Raw genomic sequence first — 15323 nt, forward strand, 5'->3', positions numbered from 1 at the left:
TTCCGTACGAATTCCTCCCCCATGGGCCCTCCCCCTCTACCTCCGGCAGCCCAACCATCTTCCCTCAGCCCTCAAGTCCCTCGAGACTTAGCCTCCCGCCTGGAGCTCCCCTCCTCCTCTGATTGGTCCTCCCGTGAGCCTTCGGCCAATGGGGATGACGTATTCAGGCAGACATAGGCCCGAGAGCTCCCGGGGAGGAGGAAGGACGTCGGGCCCCGCGACGCGGTGGTGCGCGAGGTGTGTGGTGCGGCCGCGAGGCCTCAGGTCCTCGCTGTCTACACCGCCCATTGCACGCGGGTGCCAGGGCCAGAGAAGGTACAAGGGCGCCAGGGAGTGCCTGCAAAGCCCGTACCGCCAGAAGCCGCCGTGAGGGCGAATCCTCACATCGGGCCTCCAGGATCCACACGCTCCATTCCCAGAAACCTTCGCGCCGAGAGGTCTCTCTTCAAAGGAGTTGGGCCGGGCGGCCGGAACGTGTGGGGTACAGCTTTGCAGGGGCCTTCCCTGAAGCCGTGCTTTCTCCGCCAACCGCGATTCCCTTGATCCTGGACAGGGAGGAAAACCGCTCAGGCCGTTGGCCCACCTGCGCTGCTTTGCTTAACCTCTCGTCACGAGGCAGGACATTGGGAGGAAGCAAGGCAGCCTGGACAGAGGACCCAAGCATAGAGAGGACAACAGGAGCAAACCCTACTGCAGAGTTATTCCAGGTTGGGTCTGGGGGCAAGGCCAAGCGCTGGTGGATTGGGAAGCTTCCCCAGGGCCCTTGCAACAGCTGCCATTCTCCATCCAAGTCTTTCTGGCTGGGATCGGAATTGAGCCTGCCTTTTTTAAATTTACCTTTCCGCTCTTTTCTTTCCTGATAGTTTTGACGTGAACTATTTGGACCCTCAGTGCCACCTGACAGAAAACTGCATGCCAAGAAAGGAACACAGCTGTGCAGTGAGTGTGGGGGTCTCAGTGCAAAAAAGCTGGACGGGTAGTAAGCCTGAAGTCAGAATATCCAGTTTGTTTGGGGAGGGGTGGAATGCTTAACTATCCTTGTTCCACTGTTGTTAGCCAGGTAATTAAGCAGACAGATAAACTTAGAGGCCACATTCCTTGCCAACTTCCAGAGTCAGTCAGGCTCACTTTGGTCAAGTACATCAGAGCCCAGGATGGCGATGTCTTCCTTATTTCTGTGAGAGACCTTCCCACCAGATCCAAATTCTTCTCCTCTTTATTGTGCACCCTCTGCTGGTTAGTGTGATAGAATGAACTCAGAGAAAAGAAGATGCATATGACTTCCTAGAGATAATTTTATACCAAGTCTGTTTCTTTCAAAATGTAAAATTGAAAATTATACCCATGGAACTGGGATGTGGTGCTCAGAAAGAATATAGTAGTCAGCACAGTAGCAGTTGAGTCTCAGTGGTAATGTGAATGAGGAAGGTTGAAGGAGGATAGTAATAATAATAATAGCTACCGTTTGGGGGTCGGTAATTATTTTGTGCTAGGTAGTCACTGTGCTAAGCAATTTTACCTGCATTGACTCATTTAATCTTCAGAACAGCCCTACGAGGTAAGTACATCATTCCCATTTCATGGATGAGGAAAATACTCAGAGAAGTTAAGTCACCTGCATGAGATTATATAGCTAGGCTAATCAACAGAGCTGAGATTCAAGCCTAGGCTTATCTCTGAGCTCCCACATATAACCACTATGATGATTTTCTTTCTCGAGATACCCTTGGCACGATTTGTAGGCTGCTGTTTCCTCAACTCATACTATTATCTCTCACTTTCAAAATTTCCCTGCCATTTCAAAGACAAAAAAACAAATTAGTTATAACTGTACCTCTGAAATGTATTATCTCACCTACAGGAATCTGATCCGTGAAACCTAGGTTTGTTAAGAGACTACCAACATGTGCTCTCCTGCCAGTCCCAAAATCCTATACAGGAACCCCCGGTTACTCCGGTTAGCTTTTCTGCAGCTTCATCACCAGCAGCAGAGTGGTGTGTTCTGTGATGTCCTTCTGCAGGCAGAAGGTAAGAAGACTGGCAGGAACTCAACTGAAAACTCACCATAGAATATGATAAAATGAGTTTAGGGCCAGGGGGTAAAGGACAAAACCAGGAAAATGTTACTGCCTTTGACCACTGGGAACTGTTTGATAAAGAGCTGTTTGTTTCTAGGACAGTTACTAACTGTTTTCAAAGGTGAAATCGTGACTGTGCTTCTTTCTTTTAAAAAATGAAACTAATTGTAAAATTTTGTAAGCACAGAAATTTTATAAAACATGGATAATATTCTGGCCAGGCATGGTGGCTCACGCCTGTAATCCTAGCATTCTGGGAGGCTGAGGCAGGAGGATCGCTTGAGGTGGGGAGTTGGAGACCAGCCTGAGCAAGAGCAAGACCCTGTCTCTACTAAAAGTAGAAAAAGTTAGCTGAGTGACTAAAAATAGAAAAAAAATTAGCTGGCTGTGGTAGCATGTGTCTGTAGTCCCAGCTACTTGGGAGGCTGAGGCAGGAGGATTGCTTAAGCCCAAGAGTTTTGAGGTTGCTGTGAGCTAGGGTGATGCCACGGCACTGTAGCCCAGATGACAGAGCAAGACCCTATTTCAGGTCAGGAGTGGTGGCTCACACCTATAATCCTAGCACTCTGGGAGGCCGAGGTGGGTGGATCATTTGAGCTCAGAAGTTTGAAACCAGCCTGAGTAAGAGCGAGACCCCGTCTCTACTAAAAAAATAAAAAGAAATTAGCTGGACAACTAAAAATATATAGAAAAAAATTTAGCTGGGCATGGTGGCACATGCCTGTAGTCCCAGGTACTCAGAAGGCTGAGACAGAAGGATGGCTTGAGCCCAGGAGTTTGAAGTTGCTGTGAGCTGAGCTGATGCCACAGCACTCTAGCCCAGCAATAGAGTGAGACTCTGTCTCAATAAAAACAAACAAACAAACAAACAAACAAACAAAACCATGGATAATATTCTAATGGGATGATCAAGAAGATTGAGTTAACATATGTTAAGTACTTAGAACAGCGCTTTTAATATACTAACGACAATGTTTTAGATGACACATTACATATTTTCCCATTTTCTTGCCAAGCTATTGCTTGATTTTATTTATCTCATATTGATGATTTTTGTTGTTTGCTATTAGAACTAAAAATGTATAGCTTATTTCCACCCCTTCCCTTCACACTGGAAATGTTAAATCAGGATGAAGTAGACCCTAGTATAATGCAAAAGGCCCAAGATTAGGAGTCAGAGGCCCAGAGTTTTTTAGGTTTGTTACTTAGTAAGTAAGTGTCAAATAGGGCAAGGAACTTCATCTCCCCTGGGGCTCAGTTTTTTCATTTATAAAAAAATATGACAACCAACACTGTGTAGCACTCTACGGTTTGCAGAGGACACATAGTATAGTGTCTTATTTGATTCTAACAGCCTTGTGAAATAAGTAATAGTTATCTGGTTCCAATTCTACAGATTAGTGAATTGAAGCTTACAGTTAAGTGACTTGCCTGTTAGTTCTCTTAGTGAGGAGCTGAGATTGATTCTTTAATTCAAAATAAACAAAAAAGTGTCAGTTGCCTTTTGTATGCTAAACATTGTGCTAGCTTGGGCATACAGTATTTATTAAGATAAAATCCCTGCTCTTAAGGAAATCTTGTAAGGGGGAAACATTCAAATGTCCAATGTGTTCAGTATATTAAAAATATAATTGGATAAGTATAGGCTGCCTTAGCATAAAAGAGGAGCATCCTTCACAGACTTGGGCAGGCTGGGGAACAAGGGTTAGAGAACTTTTCTTGGAGGAAATAACCCCTTAGGTGAGATCTGAAGGACAAACAGAAGTAGGAGGAAATAAAGAAAGATTTTTCCAGGTGGAGAGAACAGCATGTGCGGAAGTTCAGAGATGTGACCAGGGTTTTGTAAATTGTTCATTATGGCTAGAGCACAGACCATACACGGTGTACTGGCCAGAGAAGAATAGAAAAATCAGCAATCTTATTAGGTCTGAAGTATCATGCAAAGAAAGTAGGTCTTTGGCCAGGCATGGTGGCTCACGCCTGTAATGCTAGCTCTCTGGAAGGCCAAGGCAGCAGTATTGCTTGAGGTCAGGAGTTCAAGACCAGCCTGAGCAAGAGCCAGACCCCATCTCTACTAAAAACAGAAAAAATTAGTTGGGTGTCGTGCCGTGCACCTGTAGTTCCAGCTACTCGGGAGGCTGAGGCAAGAGGATCACTTGAGCCCAGGAGTTTGAGGTTGCTGTGATCTCAGCTGACGCCATCATGCTCTACTCAGGGCAACAGAGTGAGACTCTGTCTCAAAAAAAAAAAAGAAAGAGGGCCGGGCGCGGTGGCTCACGGCTGTAATCCTAGCACTCTGGGAGGCCGAGGCGGGTGGCTCGTTCTGAGCTCAGGAGTTCGAGACCAGCCTGAGCAAGAGCGAGATCCCATCTCTACCAAAAATAGAAAGAAATTAACTGGACAGCTAAAAATATATATAGAAAAAATTAGCTGGGCATGGTGGCGCGTGCCTGTAGTCCCAGCTACTCGGGAGGCTGAGACAGTAGGATTGCTTGAGCCCAGGAGTTTGAGGTTGCTGTGAGCTAGGCTGATGCCACGGCACTCACCCCAGGCAAGAGAGTGAGACTCTGTCTCAAAAAAAAGAAAGTAGGTCTTGTTCACAGGACACTGGGAAACATATTGAACAGTTTTAAGCAGAAGGTCATGATCAGATACCTGCTTTAGAAACAACACTCGGGATGCATTAAGAATTACTGGACGGTTATTGAGCCCAGGTAGGAGACTGTTTTTTTGTAATCCAAGAGAGAGGAGATGGTGGCCTGAACTAAGGCATTGAGAATAGAGAGAAATGAATAACTATTGAAGAAAATTTACAAAACTTCCTGAAGTAGTTAGGAGCATAGACTCTGTAGCCAGACTTTCCAGGTTCAAATCTTATCCCTCCTAACTTACTATGTCATGTAGGTATGTTACTTAACTATGTCTCAATTTATTCATCTATTATAATATTAGCTACTTTACAGGTTGCAGTGAAGATTAAATGAATTAATACTGGTAAAACTCTAAGATCAATAAGACACATAATCAGAACTCAAAAATATTAGCTTTAAAAAAACCTGATATTTGATTGGATGTGGTGGGTAAGGGAGAAAAGAATCAAAGATGATTTCTAGTTTTCAGGCTTGGACAACCAGGTGAATGTGATACCTTATTTTGAAGCAGAAAATAGGGGAGGCTTTGGAGGGTAGGGAATGATGAGTTCATTTTCTGGAAAAGTTGCACTGGAAGTGGTTGTGAGGCATACATGTAGACACGTAGGCTGTGGCACGTTTACTGTCTCAGGAAAGATATCTAGGCGGAGTTATGGATCTGGGAGTCAGCAGCAAGCCTTTGGTAATTGAAACCATGGGAGAGACGAAGCGAGATTGCCTTGGAAGTGTCCATAAAATGAGGTGGCTCAGAACAGACCACTGCCTGGTAGGCAGTGGCTAGAGCTCAGCAGAACTGAACTGATTGTCGACCTCCAGAGCTCATGCTCTTTCTGTTAGACCACAAGCTGCTTCTATAAAATTTTTTGAATTCTCTTGAGTGAATAAAACTTACTCAGCAAGTATTTGATTCTCTACTTTGTGTCAAGCACTGAATATACCTCAGTGAGCAAGACAGGCATTGTCCCTATCCTCAGAGTTTACAATCTAGTGAAGGAGATGGACAATTACAATACAGATAGGTAAGTGCTATGATAGCTAGTGAGTGCCTCTCTGTGCCCAGAAGCACTAACCCAGACTTGTGGCAGGGTGAAAGAAGGCTTTCTTAAGGAAGTGATGTCTCAGCTAGATTATGAGGATAAAGAAACGAGTTAGCTAGGCAAAGGTAATGGCAAAAGGTTCCAGGCAGGCAAAAGGAACAGATCTCTCCTTTTACTTGAAGTTCCATAGAAGGAAAATGAGAATGGGCAGGGCTGGGGCGCAGTGGCTCATGCCTGTAATCCTGAAACCTTGGGAGGCCATCCTGAAGGTGGGAGGATCACTTGAGCCCAGGAGTTCGAGGTTACAGTGACCTATACACTCCAGCCTGGGCAGCAGAGAGAGATCCTGTCTCTAAAAATAAATAAATATGTAAGTAAATATAAATTTAAAAATATACAAATAAAAATAAATAAGGGTACATTTGGGTAGTTAATGTCTATGCTTAGCCCGTGAACATGCCAGTCTACGTGAGATAACAAAAGTGTTTGGATTTCTCTCCAGGTGAAGCAGTCCCAGCCCACTGCTGCATCCTGTCAGCCTGCAGCCCCTTCTTCACAGAGCGCCTGGAACGAGAGAGGCCAGCTCAGGATCGGAAGGTGGTACTGGAGCTTGGGGGCCTGAAGATCAGGACACTTAGGAAGCTGGTGGACTTCCTGTATACTTCAGAGATGGAAGTATCTCAAGAGGAAGCCCAGGATGTGCTTTCTGCTGCCCGTCAGCTCCGTGTATCTGAGCTAGAGTCCCTTCAGCTAGAGGGTGGAAAGTTGGTGAAGGCCCCACAGGGCCGAAGATTGAATCGAGAGTGCTTACAACCACCGACTGCTGCACCAATCTCTGCCAGAGTGGTGGTACCAAACCGCCACCCTCGAACTCCACTGCCTACCACCCAGACTCCCTGTCCTCTTGGGGCAGTGAGATTGAAGTCTTTGGGAAAAGAGGGGCGCCAGGAGAAAAATAACCGACAGAATACAGGTAACTTATCTGGTACTCTTCTGCTTAAGAGGAAGGCCAGAACCTGCCCAACTCCACAAGAAAAAGGCTCTTCAAGCCACAGTCAGGGGCCTAAGGAGAACAAGAATGACCCTGCTGTTGGTCCTACAGCACTTTCCCCACCCAGCTTGTACCCGTCTGTGGATGAGCGACTATTACCCAGAAAGATCAGGCTAAGTCGCTCAAAGCCATCTCCTGAAATCTGTGCATTGAATCCTTCTAGCATTTTAAGTGGACCCAGCTCAGTGCCTACAGCCCCTGGCCGGCGTCTTTGGCGGCAGAGGAGTATAAATAAAGAAGCACCAGAGGACAAGCAGAAACCAGGGAGAGCTAGTCCTCTACAAAGCACCCCAAGCCCATGTGGTCTTGGGAAGACAGGTGGGAACAAGAAGCGGAGCCCTGAAGTCAAGGCACCTAACTCAGAGTCTGCAGAGGAGGGGCAGGTTGGGAGAGTGAAACTTCGGAAAACTGTCAACGGGACTTGCTGGGAGGTGGTACAAGAGCCTCCCCTCAAAAACTCTCAAAATAGCCCCCAGCTCCCAGAACCTGGGGGAGACTTAGAAGAGTCTTCAGGGACTCAGTCATCCTCAGTTAAAGGGCAGGAAGTGTCATCTGCTACAATAGAACTGTGTCAGGACTCTCCTGCGTGCTCGAGGCTACAAGACATTCTGCTTTCTGCTAGCCACTCCCCAGACCACCCAGTGGCCAAGTCCAAGTTTGGGTCCAGTCCAGAGCTGGTAGGGAAGGAACCGGTGTTGGATACTGACTGCAGAGAGCCCTATGCCTTTGACACAGCCCTACTGGGACAGCCTTGTGAAGCTGAGGAGTACCGAATCACCAGTGCTGCTGCCACCAGTGAGCTGGAAGAGATCCTGGACTTCATGCTCTGTGGCTCAGACATTGAGCCACCTATAGGGTCTCTGGAGAGTCCTGAGGCTGAGGGCTGCAGAAGCCCTAGTTACCACCTGACAGAAACAGGAAAGAACTGGATTGAAGGGGAAGAATGGTGTTTGCCAGACCTGGAACTCTGGCCTAGGGAGCTCACAGGATTGGAAAAGGAACCTGTTGTTGAGAACAAAGAGCCAATTGAGCCCCTTAGCCCCCTTGTCATGTCCTCTGAGAACAAAGAGCCAGTTGAGCCCCTTAGCCCTCTTGTCATGCATTCTGAGATGAGTGAAGGAGAGGTGCTTTCAGTGGGAGGCTCTTGGACTCCAGAACTTGAAATTACCAGCTCCCAGCCACTGGATGGTCAGGGAGACAAACTTCTCCACGTTGACTCACTTGACCCTCCCCAAAGGTCTTATGAGGACCTCTCACCTCCCGGCTCAAACTGGGTGGAGGATGGGCTGGAAGTGTCCCTAACTATGGATGAGGTATTATATCCTGCTACAGAGGCAGGCAAGGAGGTATTTGGAAATTCTGAGCTACTAGGCCCACTTCCCATCAGCTCTGAAGAGGAAGAGATTGATGTGGTGGACTGGACAACAGAGGGGAAGCTAGTGCCCACTAGTATTCCTTCTGTATGGCCTGACCCTTCCTCAGAGTCAGAAACAGAGGTAGATATACTAACGTAGTGGAGGGGGTTAGGGGCCCTGGGCAGGTAGTAAGTGTTGGCTAGCAAAAGGCTTATTGACAGAGAAGCTAGCACATGCTGCTCTCTCCTCTTGGCACAAGAGGCAGGTGTACCGTTGGCTATTTGTAGGTCCCTTCCTCACCTCCCCAAGCGTTGGGAATCAAGCAGAAGTTAAGGAGTACCATGAGTAGAAAATTATGACTTGAACCGTCTTATTTCTTCGTAATCTATTTTCCAGTTAGTGACAAGTGAAACAATAAACCGTGTGGTCCCCAATTCTAGTGAGTCATAGATAACAGCCAAGGCCAGGCCTCTCAGGTCATGAGACCTCTAGTCACTGTTAATTCAGGAAAAGCTGCAAACACCAAGGGGTTCTCTGTAAGAGAAAATGTTCCAGAAGAAGGTATGAAGCAGTGATGGGCAGAACACTAAGTGGGTGGGACTGATGAAGTCTTGTCAGGTACCTAATGTGTGTGGGGCTTATTCATTGCCAGTATGTAAAGTCTAGCTAAAACCTCTGCAGAGGCCAGGAAGATGTACTTCCATCATCACTTCCAAGAAGTGAGTTGAAAAAGATAAGAGTTGTTTTTTAAAAAAATAAATGATTTACTCCCATAGTTTTCACAAGTATTTCACATGCTTTACCAAGTCAAATGGCCACCTTGGGCCGTAAAAAATACAAGGACTACCAACCACATAAAGCTGGCTTTGTCCGTCTCTTAACATATATGTTTTACTCTATTACTCAAATAGTTTATTTCAACTTTTATTAAAAACAAACCAATTCCAGTAACTTTTCCAATGCCTTATTAGAGGGTTGCCTCACATCTGAACCATCATTTCTGGAGGGGAAGAAACCATGGCTTCAGGCACATGACTGAAGTTTGGCCATGTCCCGTCATAAATGCTCCAACATCACCAGGGACAGAAAGCTGCAAGAAAGAGGGGAAAGGAGGTTAGAGAAAGGATCCAGGCAATCAAGGATAGAGGAAGACATTCCTGCTCCACGCCCAACTCACAATCACAGGTGCTAAAGGACTGCATCCCTCCCCCAAATCTCTCAATATACAAGTGCAGAACATGCTAAAGCACTGTGTGAAGCAAAGACAAGGTCAAATCCTTGTAACCGGGAGTGACAATACTGTAGTGCAGTATTATCCCATGGTACTATTAACAGAAACACACTAGGAACAAAAACAAGAGTGTAGGGGTAAGCATACATGAAACAACATGAAAGACTGTCAATAAAAGAGGAAAATCACTAATTCACACAAATATAAAAACACGTACCAAAGATTTTGTTTCACTCAATAAGTGAATTAAGAGAATTTAGAACTGGTTCAAAAATTAAAATGAGCCATCAGAAAGGCAAATAAGTTTTCAAACAAATGCAAAACTGGTCCATACCCTCAGAGTAACAATCAACTGCATCTCCAAAGGACACGAATTGCATGTCTGTGAAGAATTATTTACATTACCAAGAATATTCTACAACTTAGCTCAAAGACAATTTAAGATGGAGTTAGCAAAGAGCATACAAGATGGGAAATGGTATATTTTTTTAGATTCTGTGTGAAATGAGCGGTAAGGGCTGCTTTCCAAGTAGCCAAACCAAGATGAATCCCCTCCAGTCCCCTCCCCATCCCACCCCCCGCCCCATTTCAAACCTCAGCATGAGGACTTCGGCCCAAAACTCCCTACGAAAGGTACTTCTTCAACTCTTCCACCACCACTTGAGGCTCAGGAAATTTGAGTTTGCGTGGAGGCCCCTTCTTAATCCCAGTCCAGAGCTCCGCACCTGGGAAAGGACCCAATAAAGCGAAGTTACTTTGGAATCCACAAGCTCCTCTCCAGAATCAGGTGGCCGCGGTTTTGTAGACCAGCGCTTCCTCTATTTGGATCCCATGCCCCTCTTCCCCCAGACCTGGCCCCACTCACTGCTGCCGTCCGGGCGCTGCAGCGTCACCTCGAAGCTGCCCCTCCGGGGCTTGGAAGGGTTCACCTTCACTGGAAGCTCCGGGGCCTCCAGGCGCAGCGCCTGGCTCAGGGCCGCGGCGTTGCGCCCATAGACGCGTCAGCTCGTGCTAGAGAGAGACGGGGAGATTAGAGACTGGCGCCCCTGGCCTGCGACGCCATTATCCCCGCTCCCCTGTGACTCTCCAGGCCCCTCACCAATGCTCGATCACGACGGTCGCCTCCTCCACTCCCTCCCCACCGTTCTCCAGCTTCTCCTGCTTCTCGGCCGTCGCGACCACTGAGGCCTCGGCCTTCCTCTTCCTCGCGCGGGGAGCCATGGCGACTAGAGCCCGACTGGGAGCAGAGCCGACCTGGGATGTGGGAGAGGGGGAATAGGTGGAGACGTGACCACTGAGCAGGAACTGGGCAGCAGCAACCTCAGGACCTCAAGCTAGACTCTCTGACCCCAAAGCGGAAATCTCTCCCCAACAAGCGGAAAGCATGTCCGCAACGCCCACGTGGCCTGGAGGCGGGACCTTCGGGCACAACCACTCTGCGCGCAGGGAGGGGGAGCGCCGGACCAAACCATCCAGCGGGTGGACACAGCAGGGGCGGGACTAGGCAGGTCTGAAAGCAAACCTCGCTTCACCCACAGGCTTTTCTGTACCCACGCGTCGCGCTAAATGGCACAACCCTCCCCGCAAACCCTACTCCCTGGGATCCACGGCCTGATGCCAAACTAAATCTACAACCTGACTCCGTGCAGTCGGTACTCTAGGATTACGGAAGCTAGATTTACCCCACTTGCTAATCCTGGGGATCAATGCCAGGCACTTGGTGAAACAAAATAGGTTGACCTTTGACACTAAGAAAGAAAATGAGCAATTCCTCTGCAGTTGCGTGTTTTTGTTTTTTTTTGAGATAGGGTCTCACTCTGTTGCGTAGGCTAGAGCAGCGGTCGCCAACCTTTTTGGCACCAGGGATCAGTTTCATGGAAGACAATTTTTCCACAGACTGGGGGTGGGGTGGTGGTTTCGGGATGATTCAGGCACATTACATTTACTGTGCAGTCGAACCTCTCTGCTAATGATAACCTGTATTTGCAGCTGTTCCCCAGCGCTAGCATCACCGCCTCAGCTCCACCTCAGATCACCAGGCATTAGGTTCTCACAAGGAGTGCTCAACCCAGATCCCTCACATGCACAGTTTACAGTGGGGTTCCATCTCCTATGAGAATGGAATGCCACCGCTGAACTCACAGGACGCGAAGCTCCAGCAGTGGTATGAGAGATGGGGACCAGCTGTAAATACAGATGAAGCTTCCCTGCTCACCCACCCACGGCTCACCTCCCGCTGTGTAGCCCAGTTCCTGACAGGCCAAGGATTGGTACTCTGCAGCCTGCCTGGGGACTGGGGACCACAGGGCTAGAGTGTAGTGGCTTATCATAGCTCACTGCATCCTCTAACTCCTGGGCTTAAGCCATGCTCCTACCTCAGCCTCCTGAGTAGCTGAGGCTACAGGCCAGACTGGCACCACCATACCTGTAGTCCCACGTAATTTTTTTTCTTCTCCCTACATTGCTCAGGCTGGTCTGGAACTCCTGGCCTCAAGCAATCCTGCCTCAGCCTCCCAAAGTGCCTCTGGCATTACACACAAGAGAAACACACCAAGGCACAATCAAAAGGAAATCCCAGTCTCTTTATTACGGAAAACCATCAACTGGGTATGGGAAACAGATAGGAGGGTTAGTGAAACCCCAATCAAGTCCGGGGGCTTTCTCCTCTAGGTGACAACACACAAAGGAACATCTCAAGCCTCTATTCCCCCTTCCTCTAAATCCCCACAAAATAGGGGGATTGTCCAATACTGTCTTCAATGATAAAAACTCCATGGTTAGAGGTTTCTCTTTAGGACCAGTGATAAAGTTAAGTTAGGCTTATACTTTTAATGAAGGCCATAAACCAAGCAAGAAGGGCCCTAAGGAAGCAAGAGTCCTTGAAGGAAAATGCTTGACATTCTATACCCCAGCATCTTACCTTAGGGTTTTTAATCTAGGTCTAACTAGGCTGTGCAGGTCCACTAAGAGGAATAATGAAACCACAGAGTGGCAGAGATGTCTAAGTGGTTGATAACAGTTAACACACTGACCCAAGTTTGAAGGGAAACCATTTCCTCCTCCATCATATGAGATCTCTCCCTTCCTCCAGCAAAACAGTTGGCCACAGCAGGGCAGGCCTTCCTGTAGGGTGCCTAACAATTCCCTGGATACCTCTTTAAAATGAGAAGCAGTACCTTGCCCCACCTAGGAACAGCAAAACAGGGAAAATATAAATAAAAGGCCAAGGCTTCAGGCTTGTGGTTTTAGAAGAAGCAAGGCCTCCAAGGAGCCTGGAATTGACAAGAGAGGAAGCACTGACAAGGCAGGGATCCTATTTGTCCTTCTTGTTTTCCCCATCTGGCACTGTGGTGGGAGTTGGGGCCACAGGCTGCTCTTCGGGGATACTGTCTCCAGCCTTTGATAGCTTCTTGGCCCGTTGGTATAGCTCATTCAGGTTGAACTCTCGGATCACATTCTCCTGTACAAAAGAGATGCACACATCAGGATCTGGGGTGGGAAGGAGAGTTCAGAGCCTAGAAAGTAAGAAGTATTTAGACAAAGTCTAGGAAAGGAAAGAGAAAGCAAAGGACAGAAACCTGCCCTAACCTAGCATTCCTCTTTTTTAGGTACCCAGAAAAGTCAACTAATATTGAAGTGCCCATGAAGTACCAATCACTGTGCAAGAATTATACCTACATTATTTAATGTAGTCTGCAGAACAATCCCGTGAGCCAAGTGTTACTGTCTCCAATTTACCGACGAGGAACCTAATGCCTATAGATTATATGTGCAGTGGCCTTAGAGACTGTGGCTAAACTAATAATTGTTCCCCAATACTAGAAGGTTTGGCATATAATATAAATTTGCTAAGTGAATAAATGAGGTCTCTCAAAGCTAGTGCACAAGTGGCAGAGCTATGAATCAAACCCGGGGTGGGCTCCAAAGCCCATTCACTGTTCTATACCCTCCTCCAAACCACATACCCATCCTTTCAGGTACCTCAGAGAAGGTCCAAGAGACAGCTCGTCCTTTCTTGTCAATCTGTGGTCGCCGCATTACTTCTTTGCCACCTTGGAACAGGATCAGGGTAGGGAGTTGCTTGGTGAGGGGTGATGTGCTCACTTTGTACCTACAGGACCCAGAAAGGACTCTGTAAATGCACCTATATACATCAGTCAAAGTGATTCCCTGCTCAGACTCTCTGCCCGGGTCTTTACATACCGTGTACTAACATCAGTGTAGCGTCCAACGTCCACCTTCCCAAAATTTAGCCCTGTACAGTTGTACCTGAGAAGAATATGTTATTTACCATACCAAAAGAAGAAGGAATGAATCAAGGGAAGTAGAAATGTAGATATCTTGGGATGGGAGGGGAAAATGCCTTTGGCTGTCATGTGCAAAAATCAAGGCCAAAAACTGTGAGAGGGAATGCAAAGCATCTCAATTCCCATCATCCCTCCCTTTGCACTACTCACTTGAGGGAGAGGTCAGCATAGATAGGAGCAAATGATTGGCAGTCATTAGACCAATTGGCAAAGAACTCCACAATCCAAGTGACCCTCTTGTCCCGCTCCAGTTCCTCCTGCCACACACAGGGAAGAAAAATGAGCTAGATCACTCAGGCTCCTGGAAAGGTTCAAACCTTAGCATCTAATTCCTTTTCCTGGCTTCCCCTCTCCCTCAGCTCCCATAATAAACCACAGTGCCTTGGACTTCCATGTGGAAGCACTGTTTTTCCTCCTAGTGAGTAGAAAGCAAAATTACAAAATCATCCAACAGGGATCCAAGAAACAGAAGGGAGGAAGAGCACTCACGTCAATGGTTTTATCATTGAAGTACTTGATGTATTCAGGGCCCATATATAGGGGCGGTTTGCAAGTCATCAGGAACACTAAACACAGAAAGAAGATGTCAGAGGAAACACATATGACCTTCTATTGGGGATTTACTTCCAAGCCAATTCAAGGATTTCAGCCACCGAAGAATACACACTTGTGGACATACGTAGACCACTAACACATTCCCTTCCTCTTGAAATACAGTCTCTCTGTAGATTCTTGTCATCTGAGCTACACACATAATTAATTAGGTACAAGATATGGAAGAAGAGTATGGAGAAACCTGTTTGGGATTGGAACTTGGTTCCCAAAATTAAGTCTTCATCAACACAGTCTTACAAAGAATATGCAGAAAGGCAGTCTCCTCACCTATGCAGAGTGTGATATAAAGCAGGCCCATGCGAATGTCCAGGCGGAAGAAAAGAATTGCGTTGGCCACTTTACTAAACATGAAGATGTTGCCTATATGTTGCTCCACAGTGACTGAAACACAGAGATGTCACAGGTCAGGCTGGGCTGCACATTCCTAAATCCTATTCTTTGTCCCTCTTCTTGGGGCACTTTGAAATGGGAGAGAGAGGAGAGGACAGAAGTCCAAGATCAAATTAAGCCTTGGCATAAAATGTGGGACCAGTTCACCAAATGATGCCCCTCTCATAACATGAAGAAAAGCACCTCCAGAGGGCAGCAGACCTCGCCCTGAGAGACTGACAACCAGGCAAAACTTACTGGATCTGCGATTCTTCATCATCACAATGGCACTGAGAAACATCAGTATCTCCACTTCTCTCTGCAACAGAATCAGAGTGACAAGAATGTGGTGAATAGAGCTGATTTGGATGGGTAAGGGGACCAAATATAAATTAAAAACCAAGAGATCCAAACTGGAAATGCTAACAATAAAAAATAACTGAAGTCAGGTAAGGTGTACTGGGATAAACACCAGCCAGAAGACCTAGGTTCAGGTTCTACCCCTGCCACAAACCACTGGTGTCCTTCACTAAATCACCCAATCCCTGAGCTATGGTTTCCTCGCCTGAATAGTATCTATTTTGAAATGCTACTGTGAGGATTACAAGAGATAGTGGATTAAAAAAAAG

The 15323-nt window shown here is 47.0% G+C and overlaps 3 protein-coding genes across 3 annotated transcripts in view; 1 reads left to right on the plus strand and 2 right to left on the minus strand.

Moving 5' to 3' along the window:
- Positions 1-1904: 1904 nt before the first annotated feature.
- BTBD18 (BTB (POZ) domain containing 18) lies at positions 1905-8331 on the plus strand. Its single transcript, XM_012643882.1, has 2 exons — positions 1905-2028; positions 6269-8331. Exons 1-2 carry the CDS (start codon positions 1905-1907, stop codon positions 8329-8331), a joined length of 2187 nt encoding a protein of 728 aa, XP_012499336.1.
- A 752-nt stretch (positions 8332-9083) lies between these two features.
- LOC105810039 (chromosome unknown open reading frame, human C11orf31) lies at positions 9084-10773 on the minus strand. The gene is made up of 4 exons (XM_012643949.1): positions 10503-10773; positions 10269-10414; positions 9998-10128; positions 9084-9262 (listed from the first exon to the last, which is right to left on the minus strand). Exons 1-3 carry the CDS (start codon positions 10622-10624, stop codon positions 10028-10030), a joined length of 369 nt encoding a protein of 122 aa, XP_012499403.1. The 5' UTR covers positions 10625-10773; the 3' UTR covers positions 9084-9262; positions 9998-10027.
- A 1191-nt stretch (positions 10774-11964) lies between these two features.
- TMX2 (thioredoxin-related transmembrane protein 2) overlaps positions 11965-15323 on the minus strand; it is an 18773-nt gene continuing 15414 nt past the window's right edge. Inside the window, exons 2-8 of the mRNA XM_012643950.1 lie at positions 14953-15013; positions 14593-14706; positions 14200-14276; positions 13861-13967; positions 13607-13672; positions 13385-13514; positions 11965-12863 (exon numbers count right to left, since the gene is read on the minus strand). Coding sequence (XP_012499404.1) covers positions 12717-12863; positions 13385-13514; positions 13607-13672; positions 13861-13967; positions 14200-14276; positions 14593-14706; positions 14953-15013 — 702 coding nt within the window. The 3' untranslated portion in view covers positions 11965-12716. The remainder of the gene's footprint in view (positions 12864-13384; positions 13515-13606; positions 13673-13860; positions 13968-14199; positions 14277-14592; positions 14707-14952; positions 15014-15323) is intronic.

This window comes from Propithecus coquereli, unplaced genomic scaffold, assembly GCF_000956105.1.
Source record: "Propithecus coquereli isolate 6110/MARCELLA unplaced genomic scaffold, Pcoq_1.0 Scaffold202, whole genome shotgun sequence".
In the NCBI taxonomy this organism is placed as follows: Eukaryota; Metazoa; Chordata; class Mammalia; order Primates; family Indriidae; genus Propithecus; species Propithecus coquereli.

Coding starts and splice junctions, on each gene's coding strand:
- BTBD18 (XM_012643882.1), top strand. CDS start 1,905: ATGTGCTCTCCTGCCAGTCCCAAAATCCTATACAGGAACCCCCGGTTA. Junction 2,029..6,268: donor TGTCCTTCTGCAGGCAGAAG/GTAAGAAGACTG, acceptor ATTTCTCTCCAG/GTGAAGCAGTCCCAGCCCAC.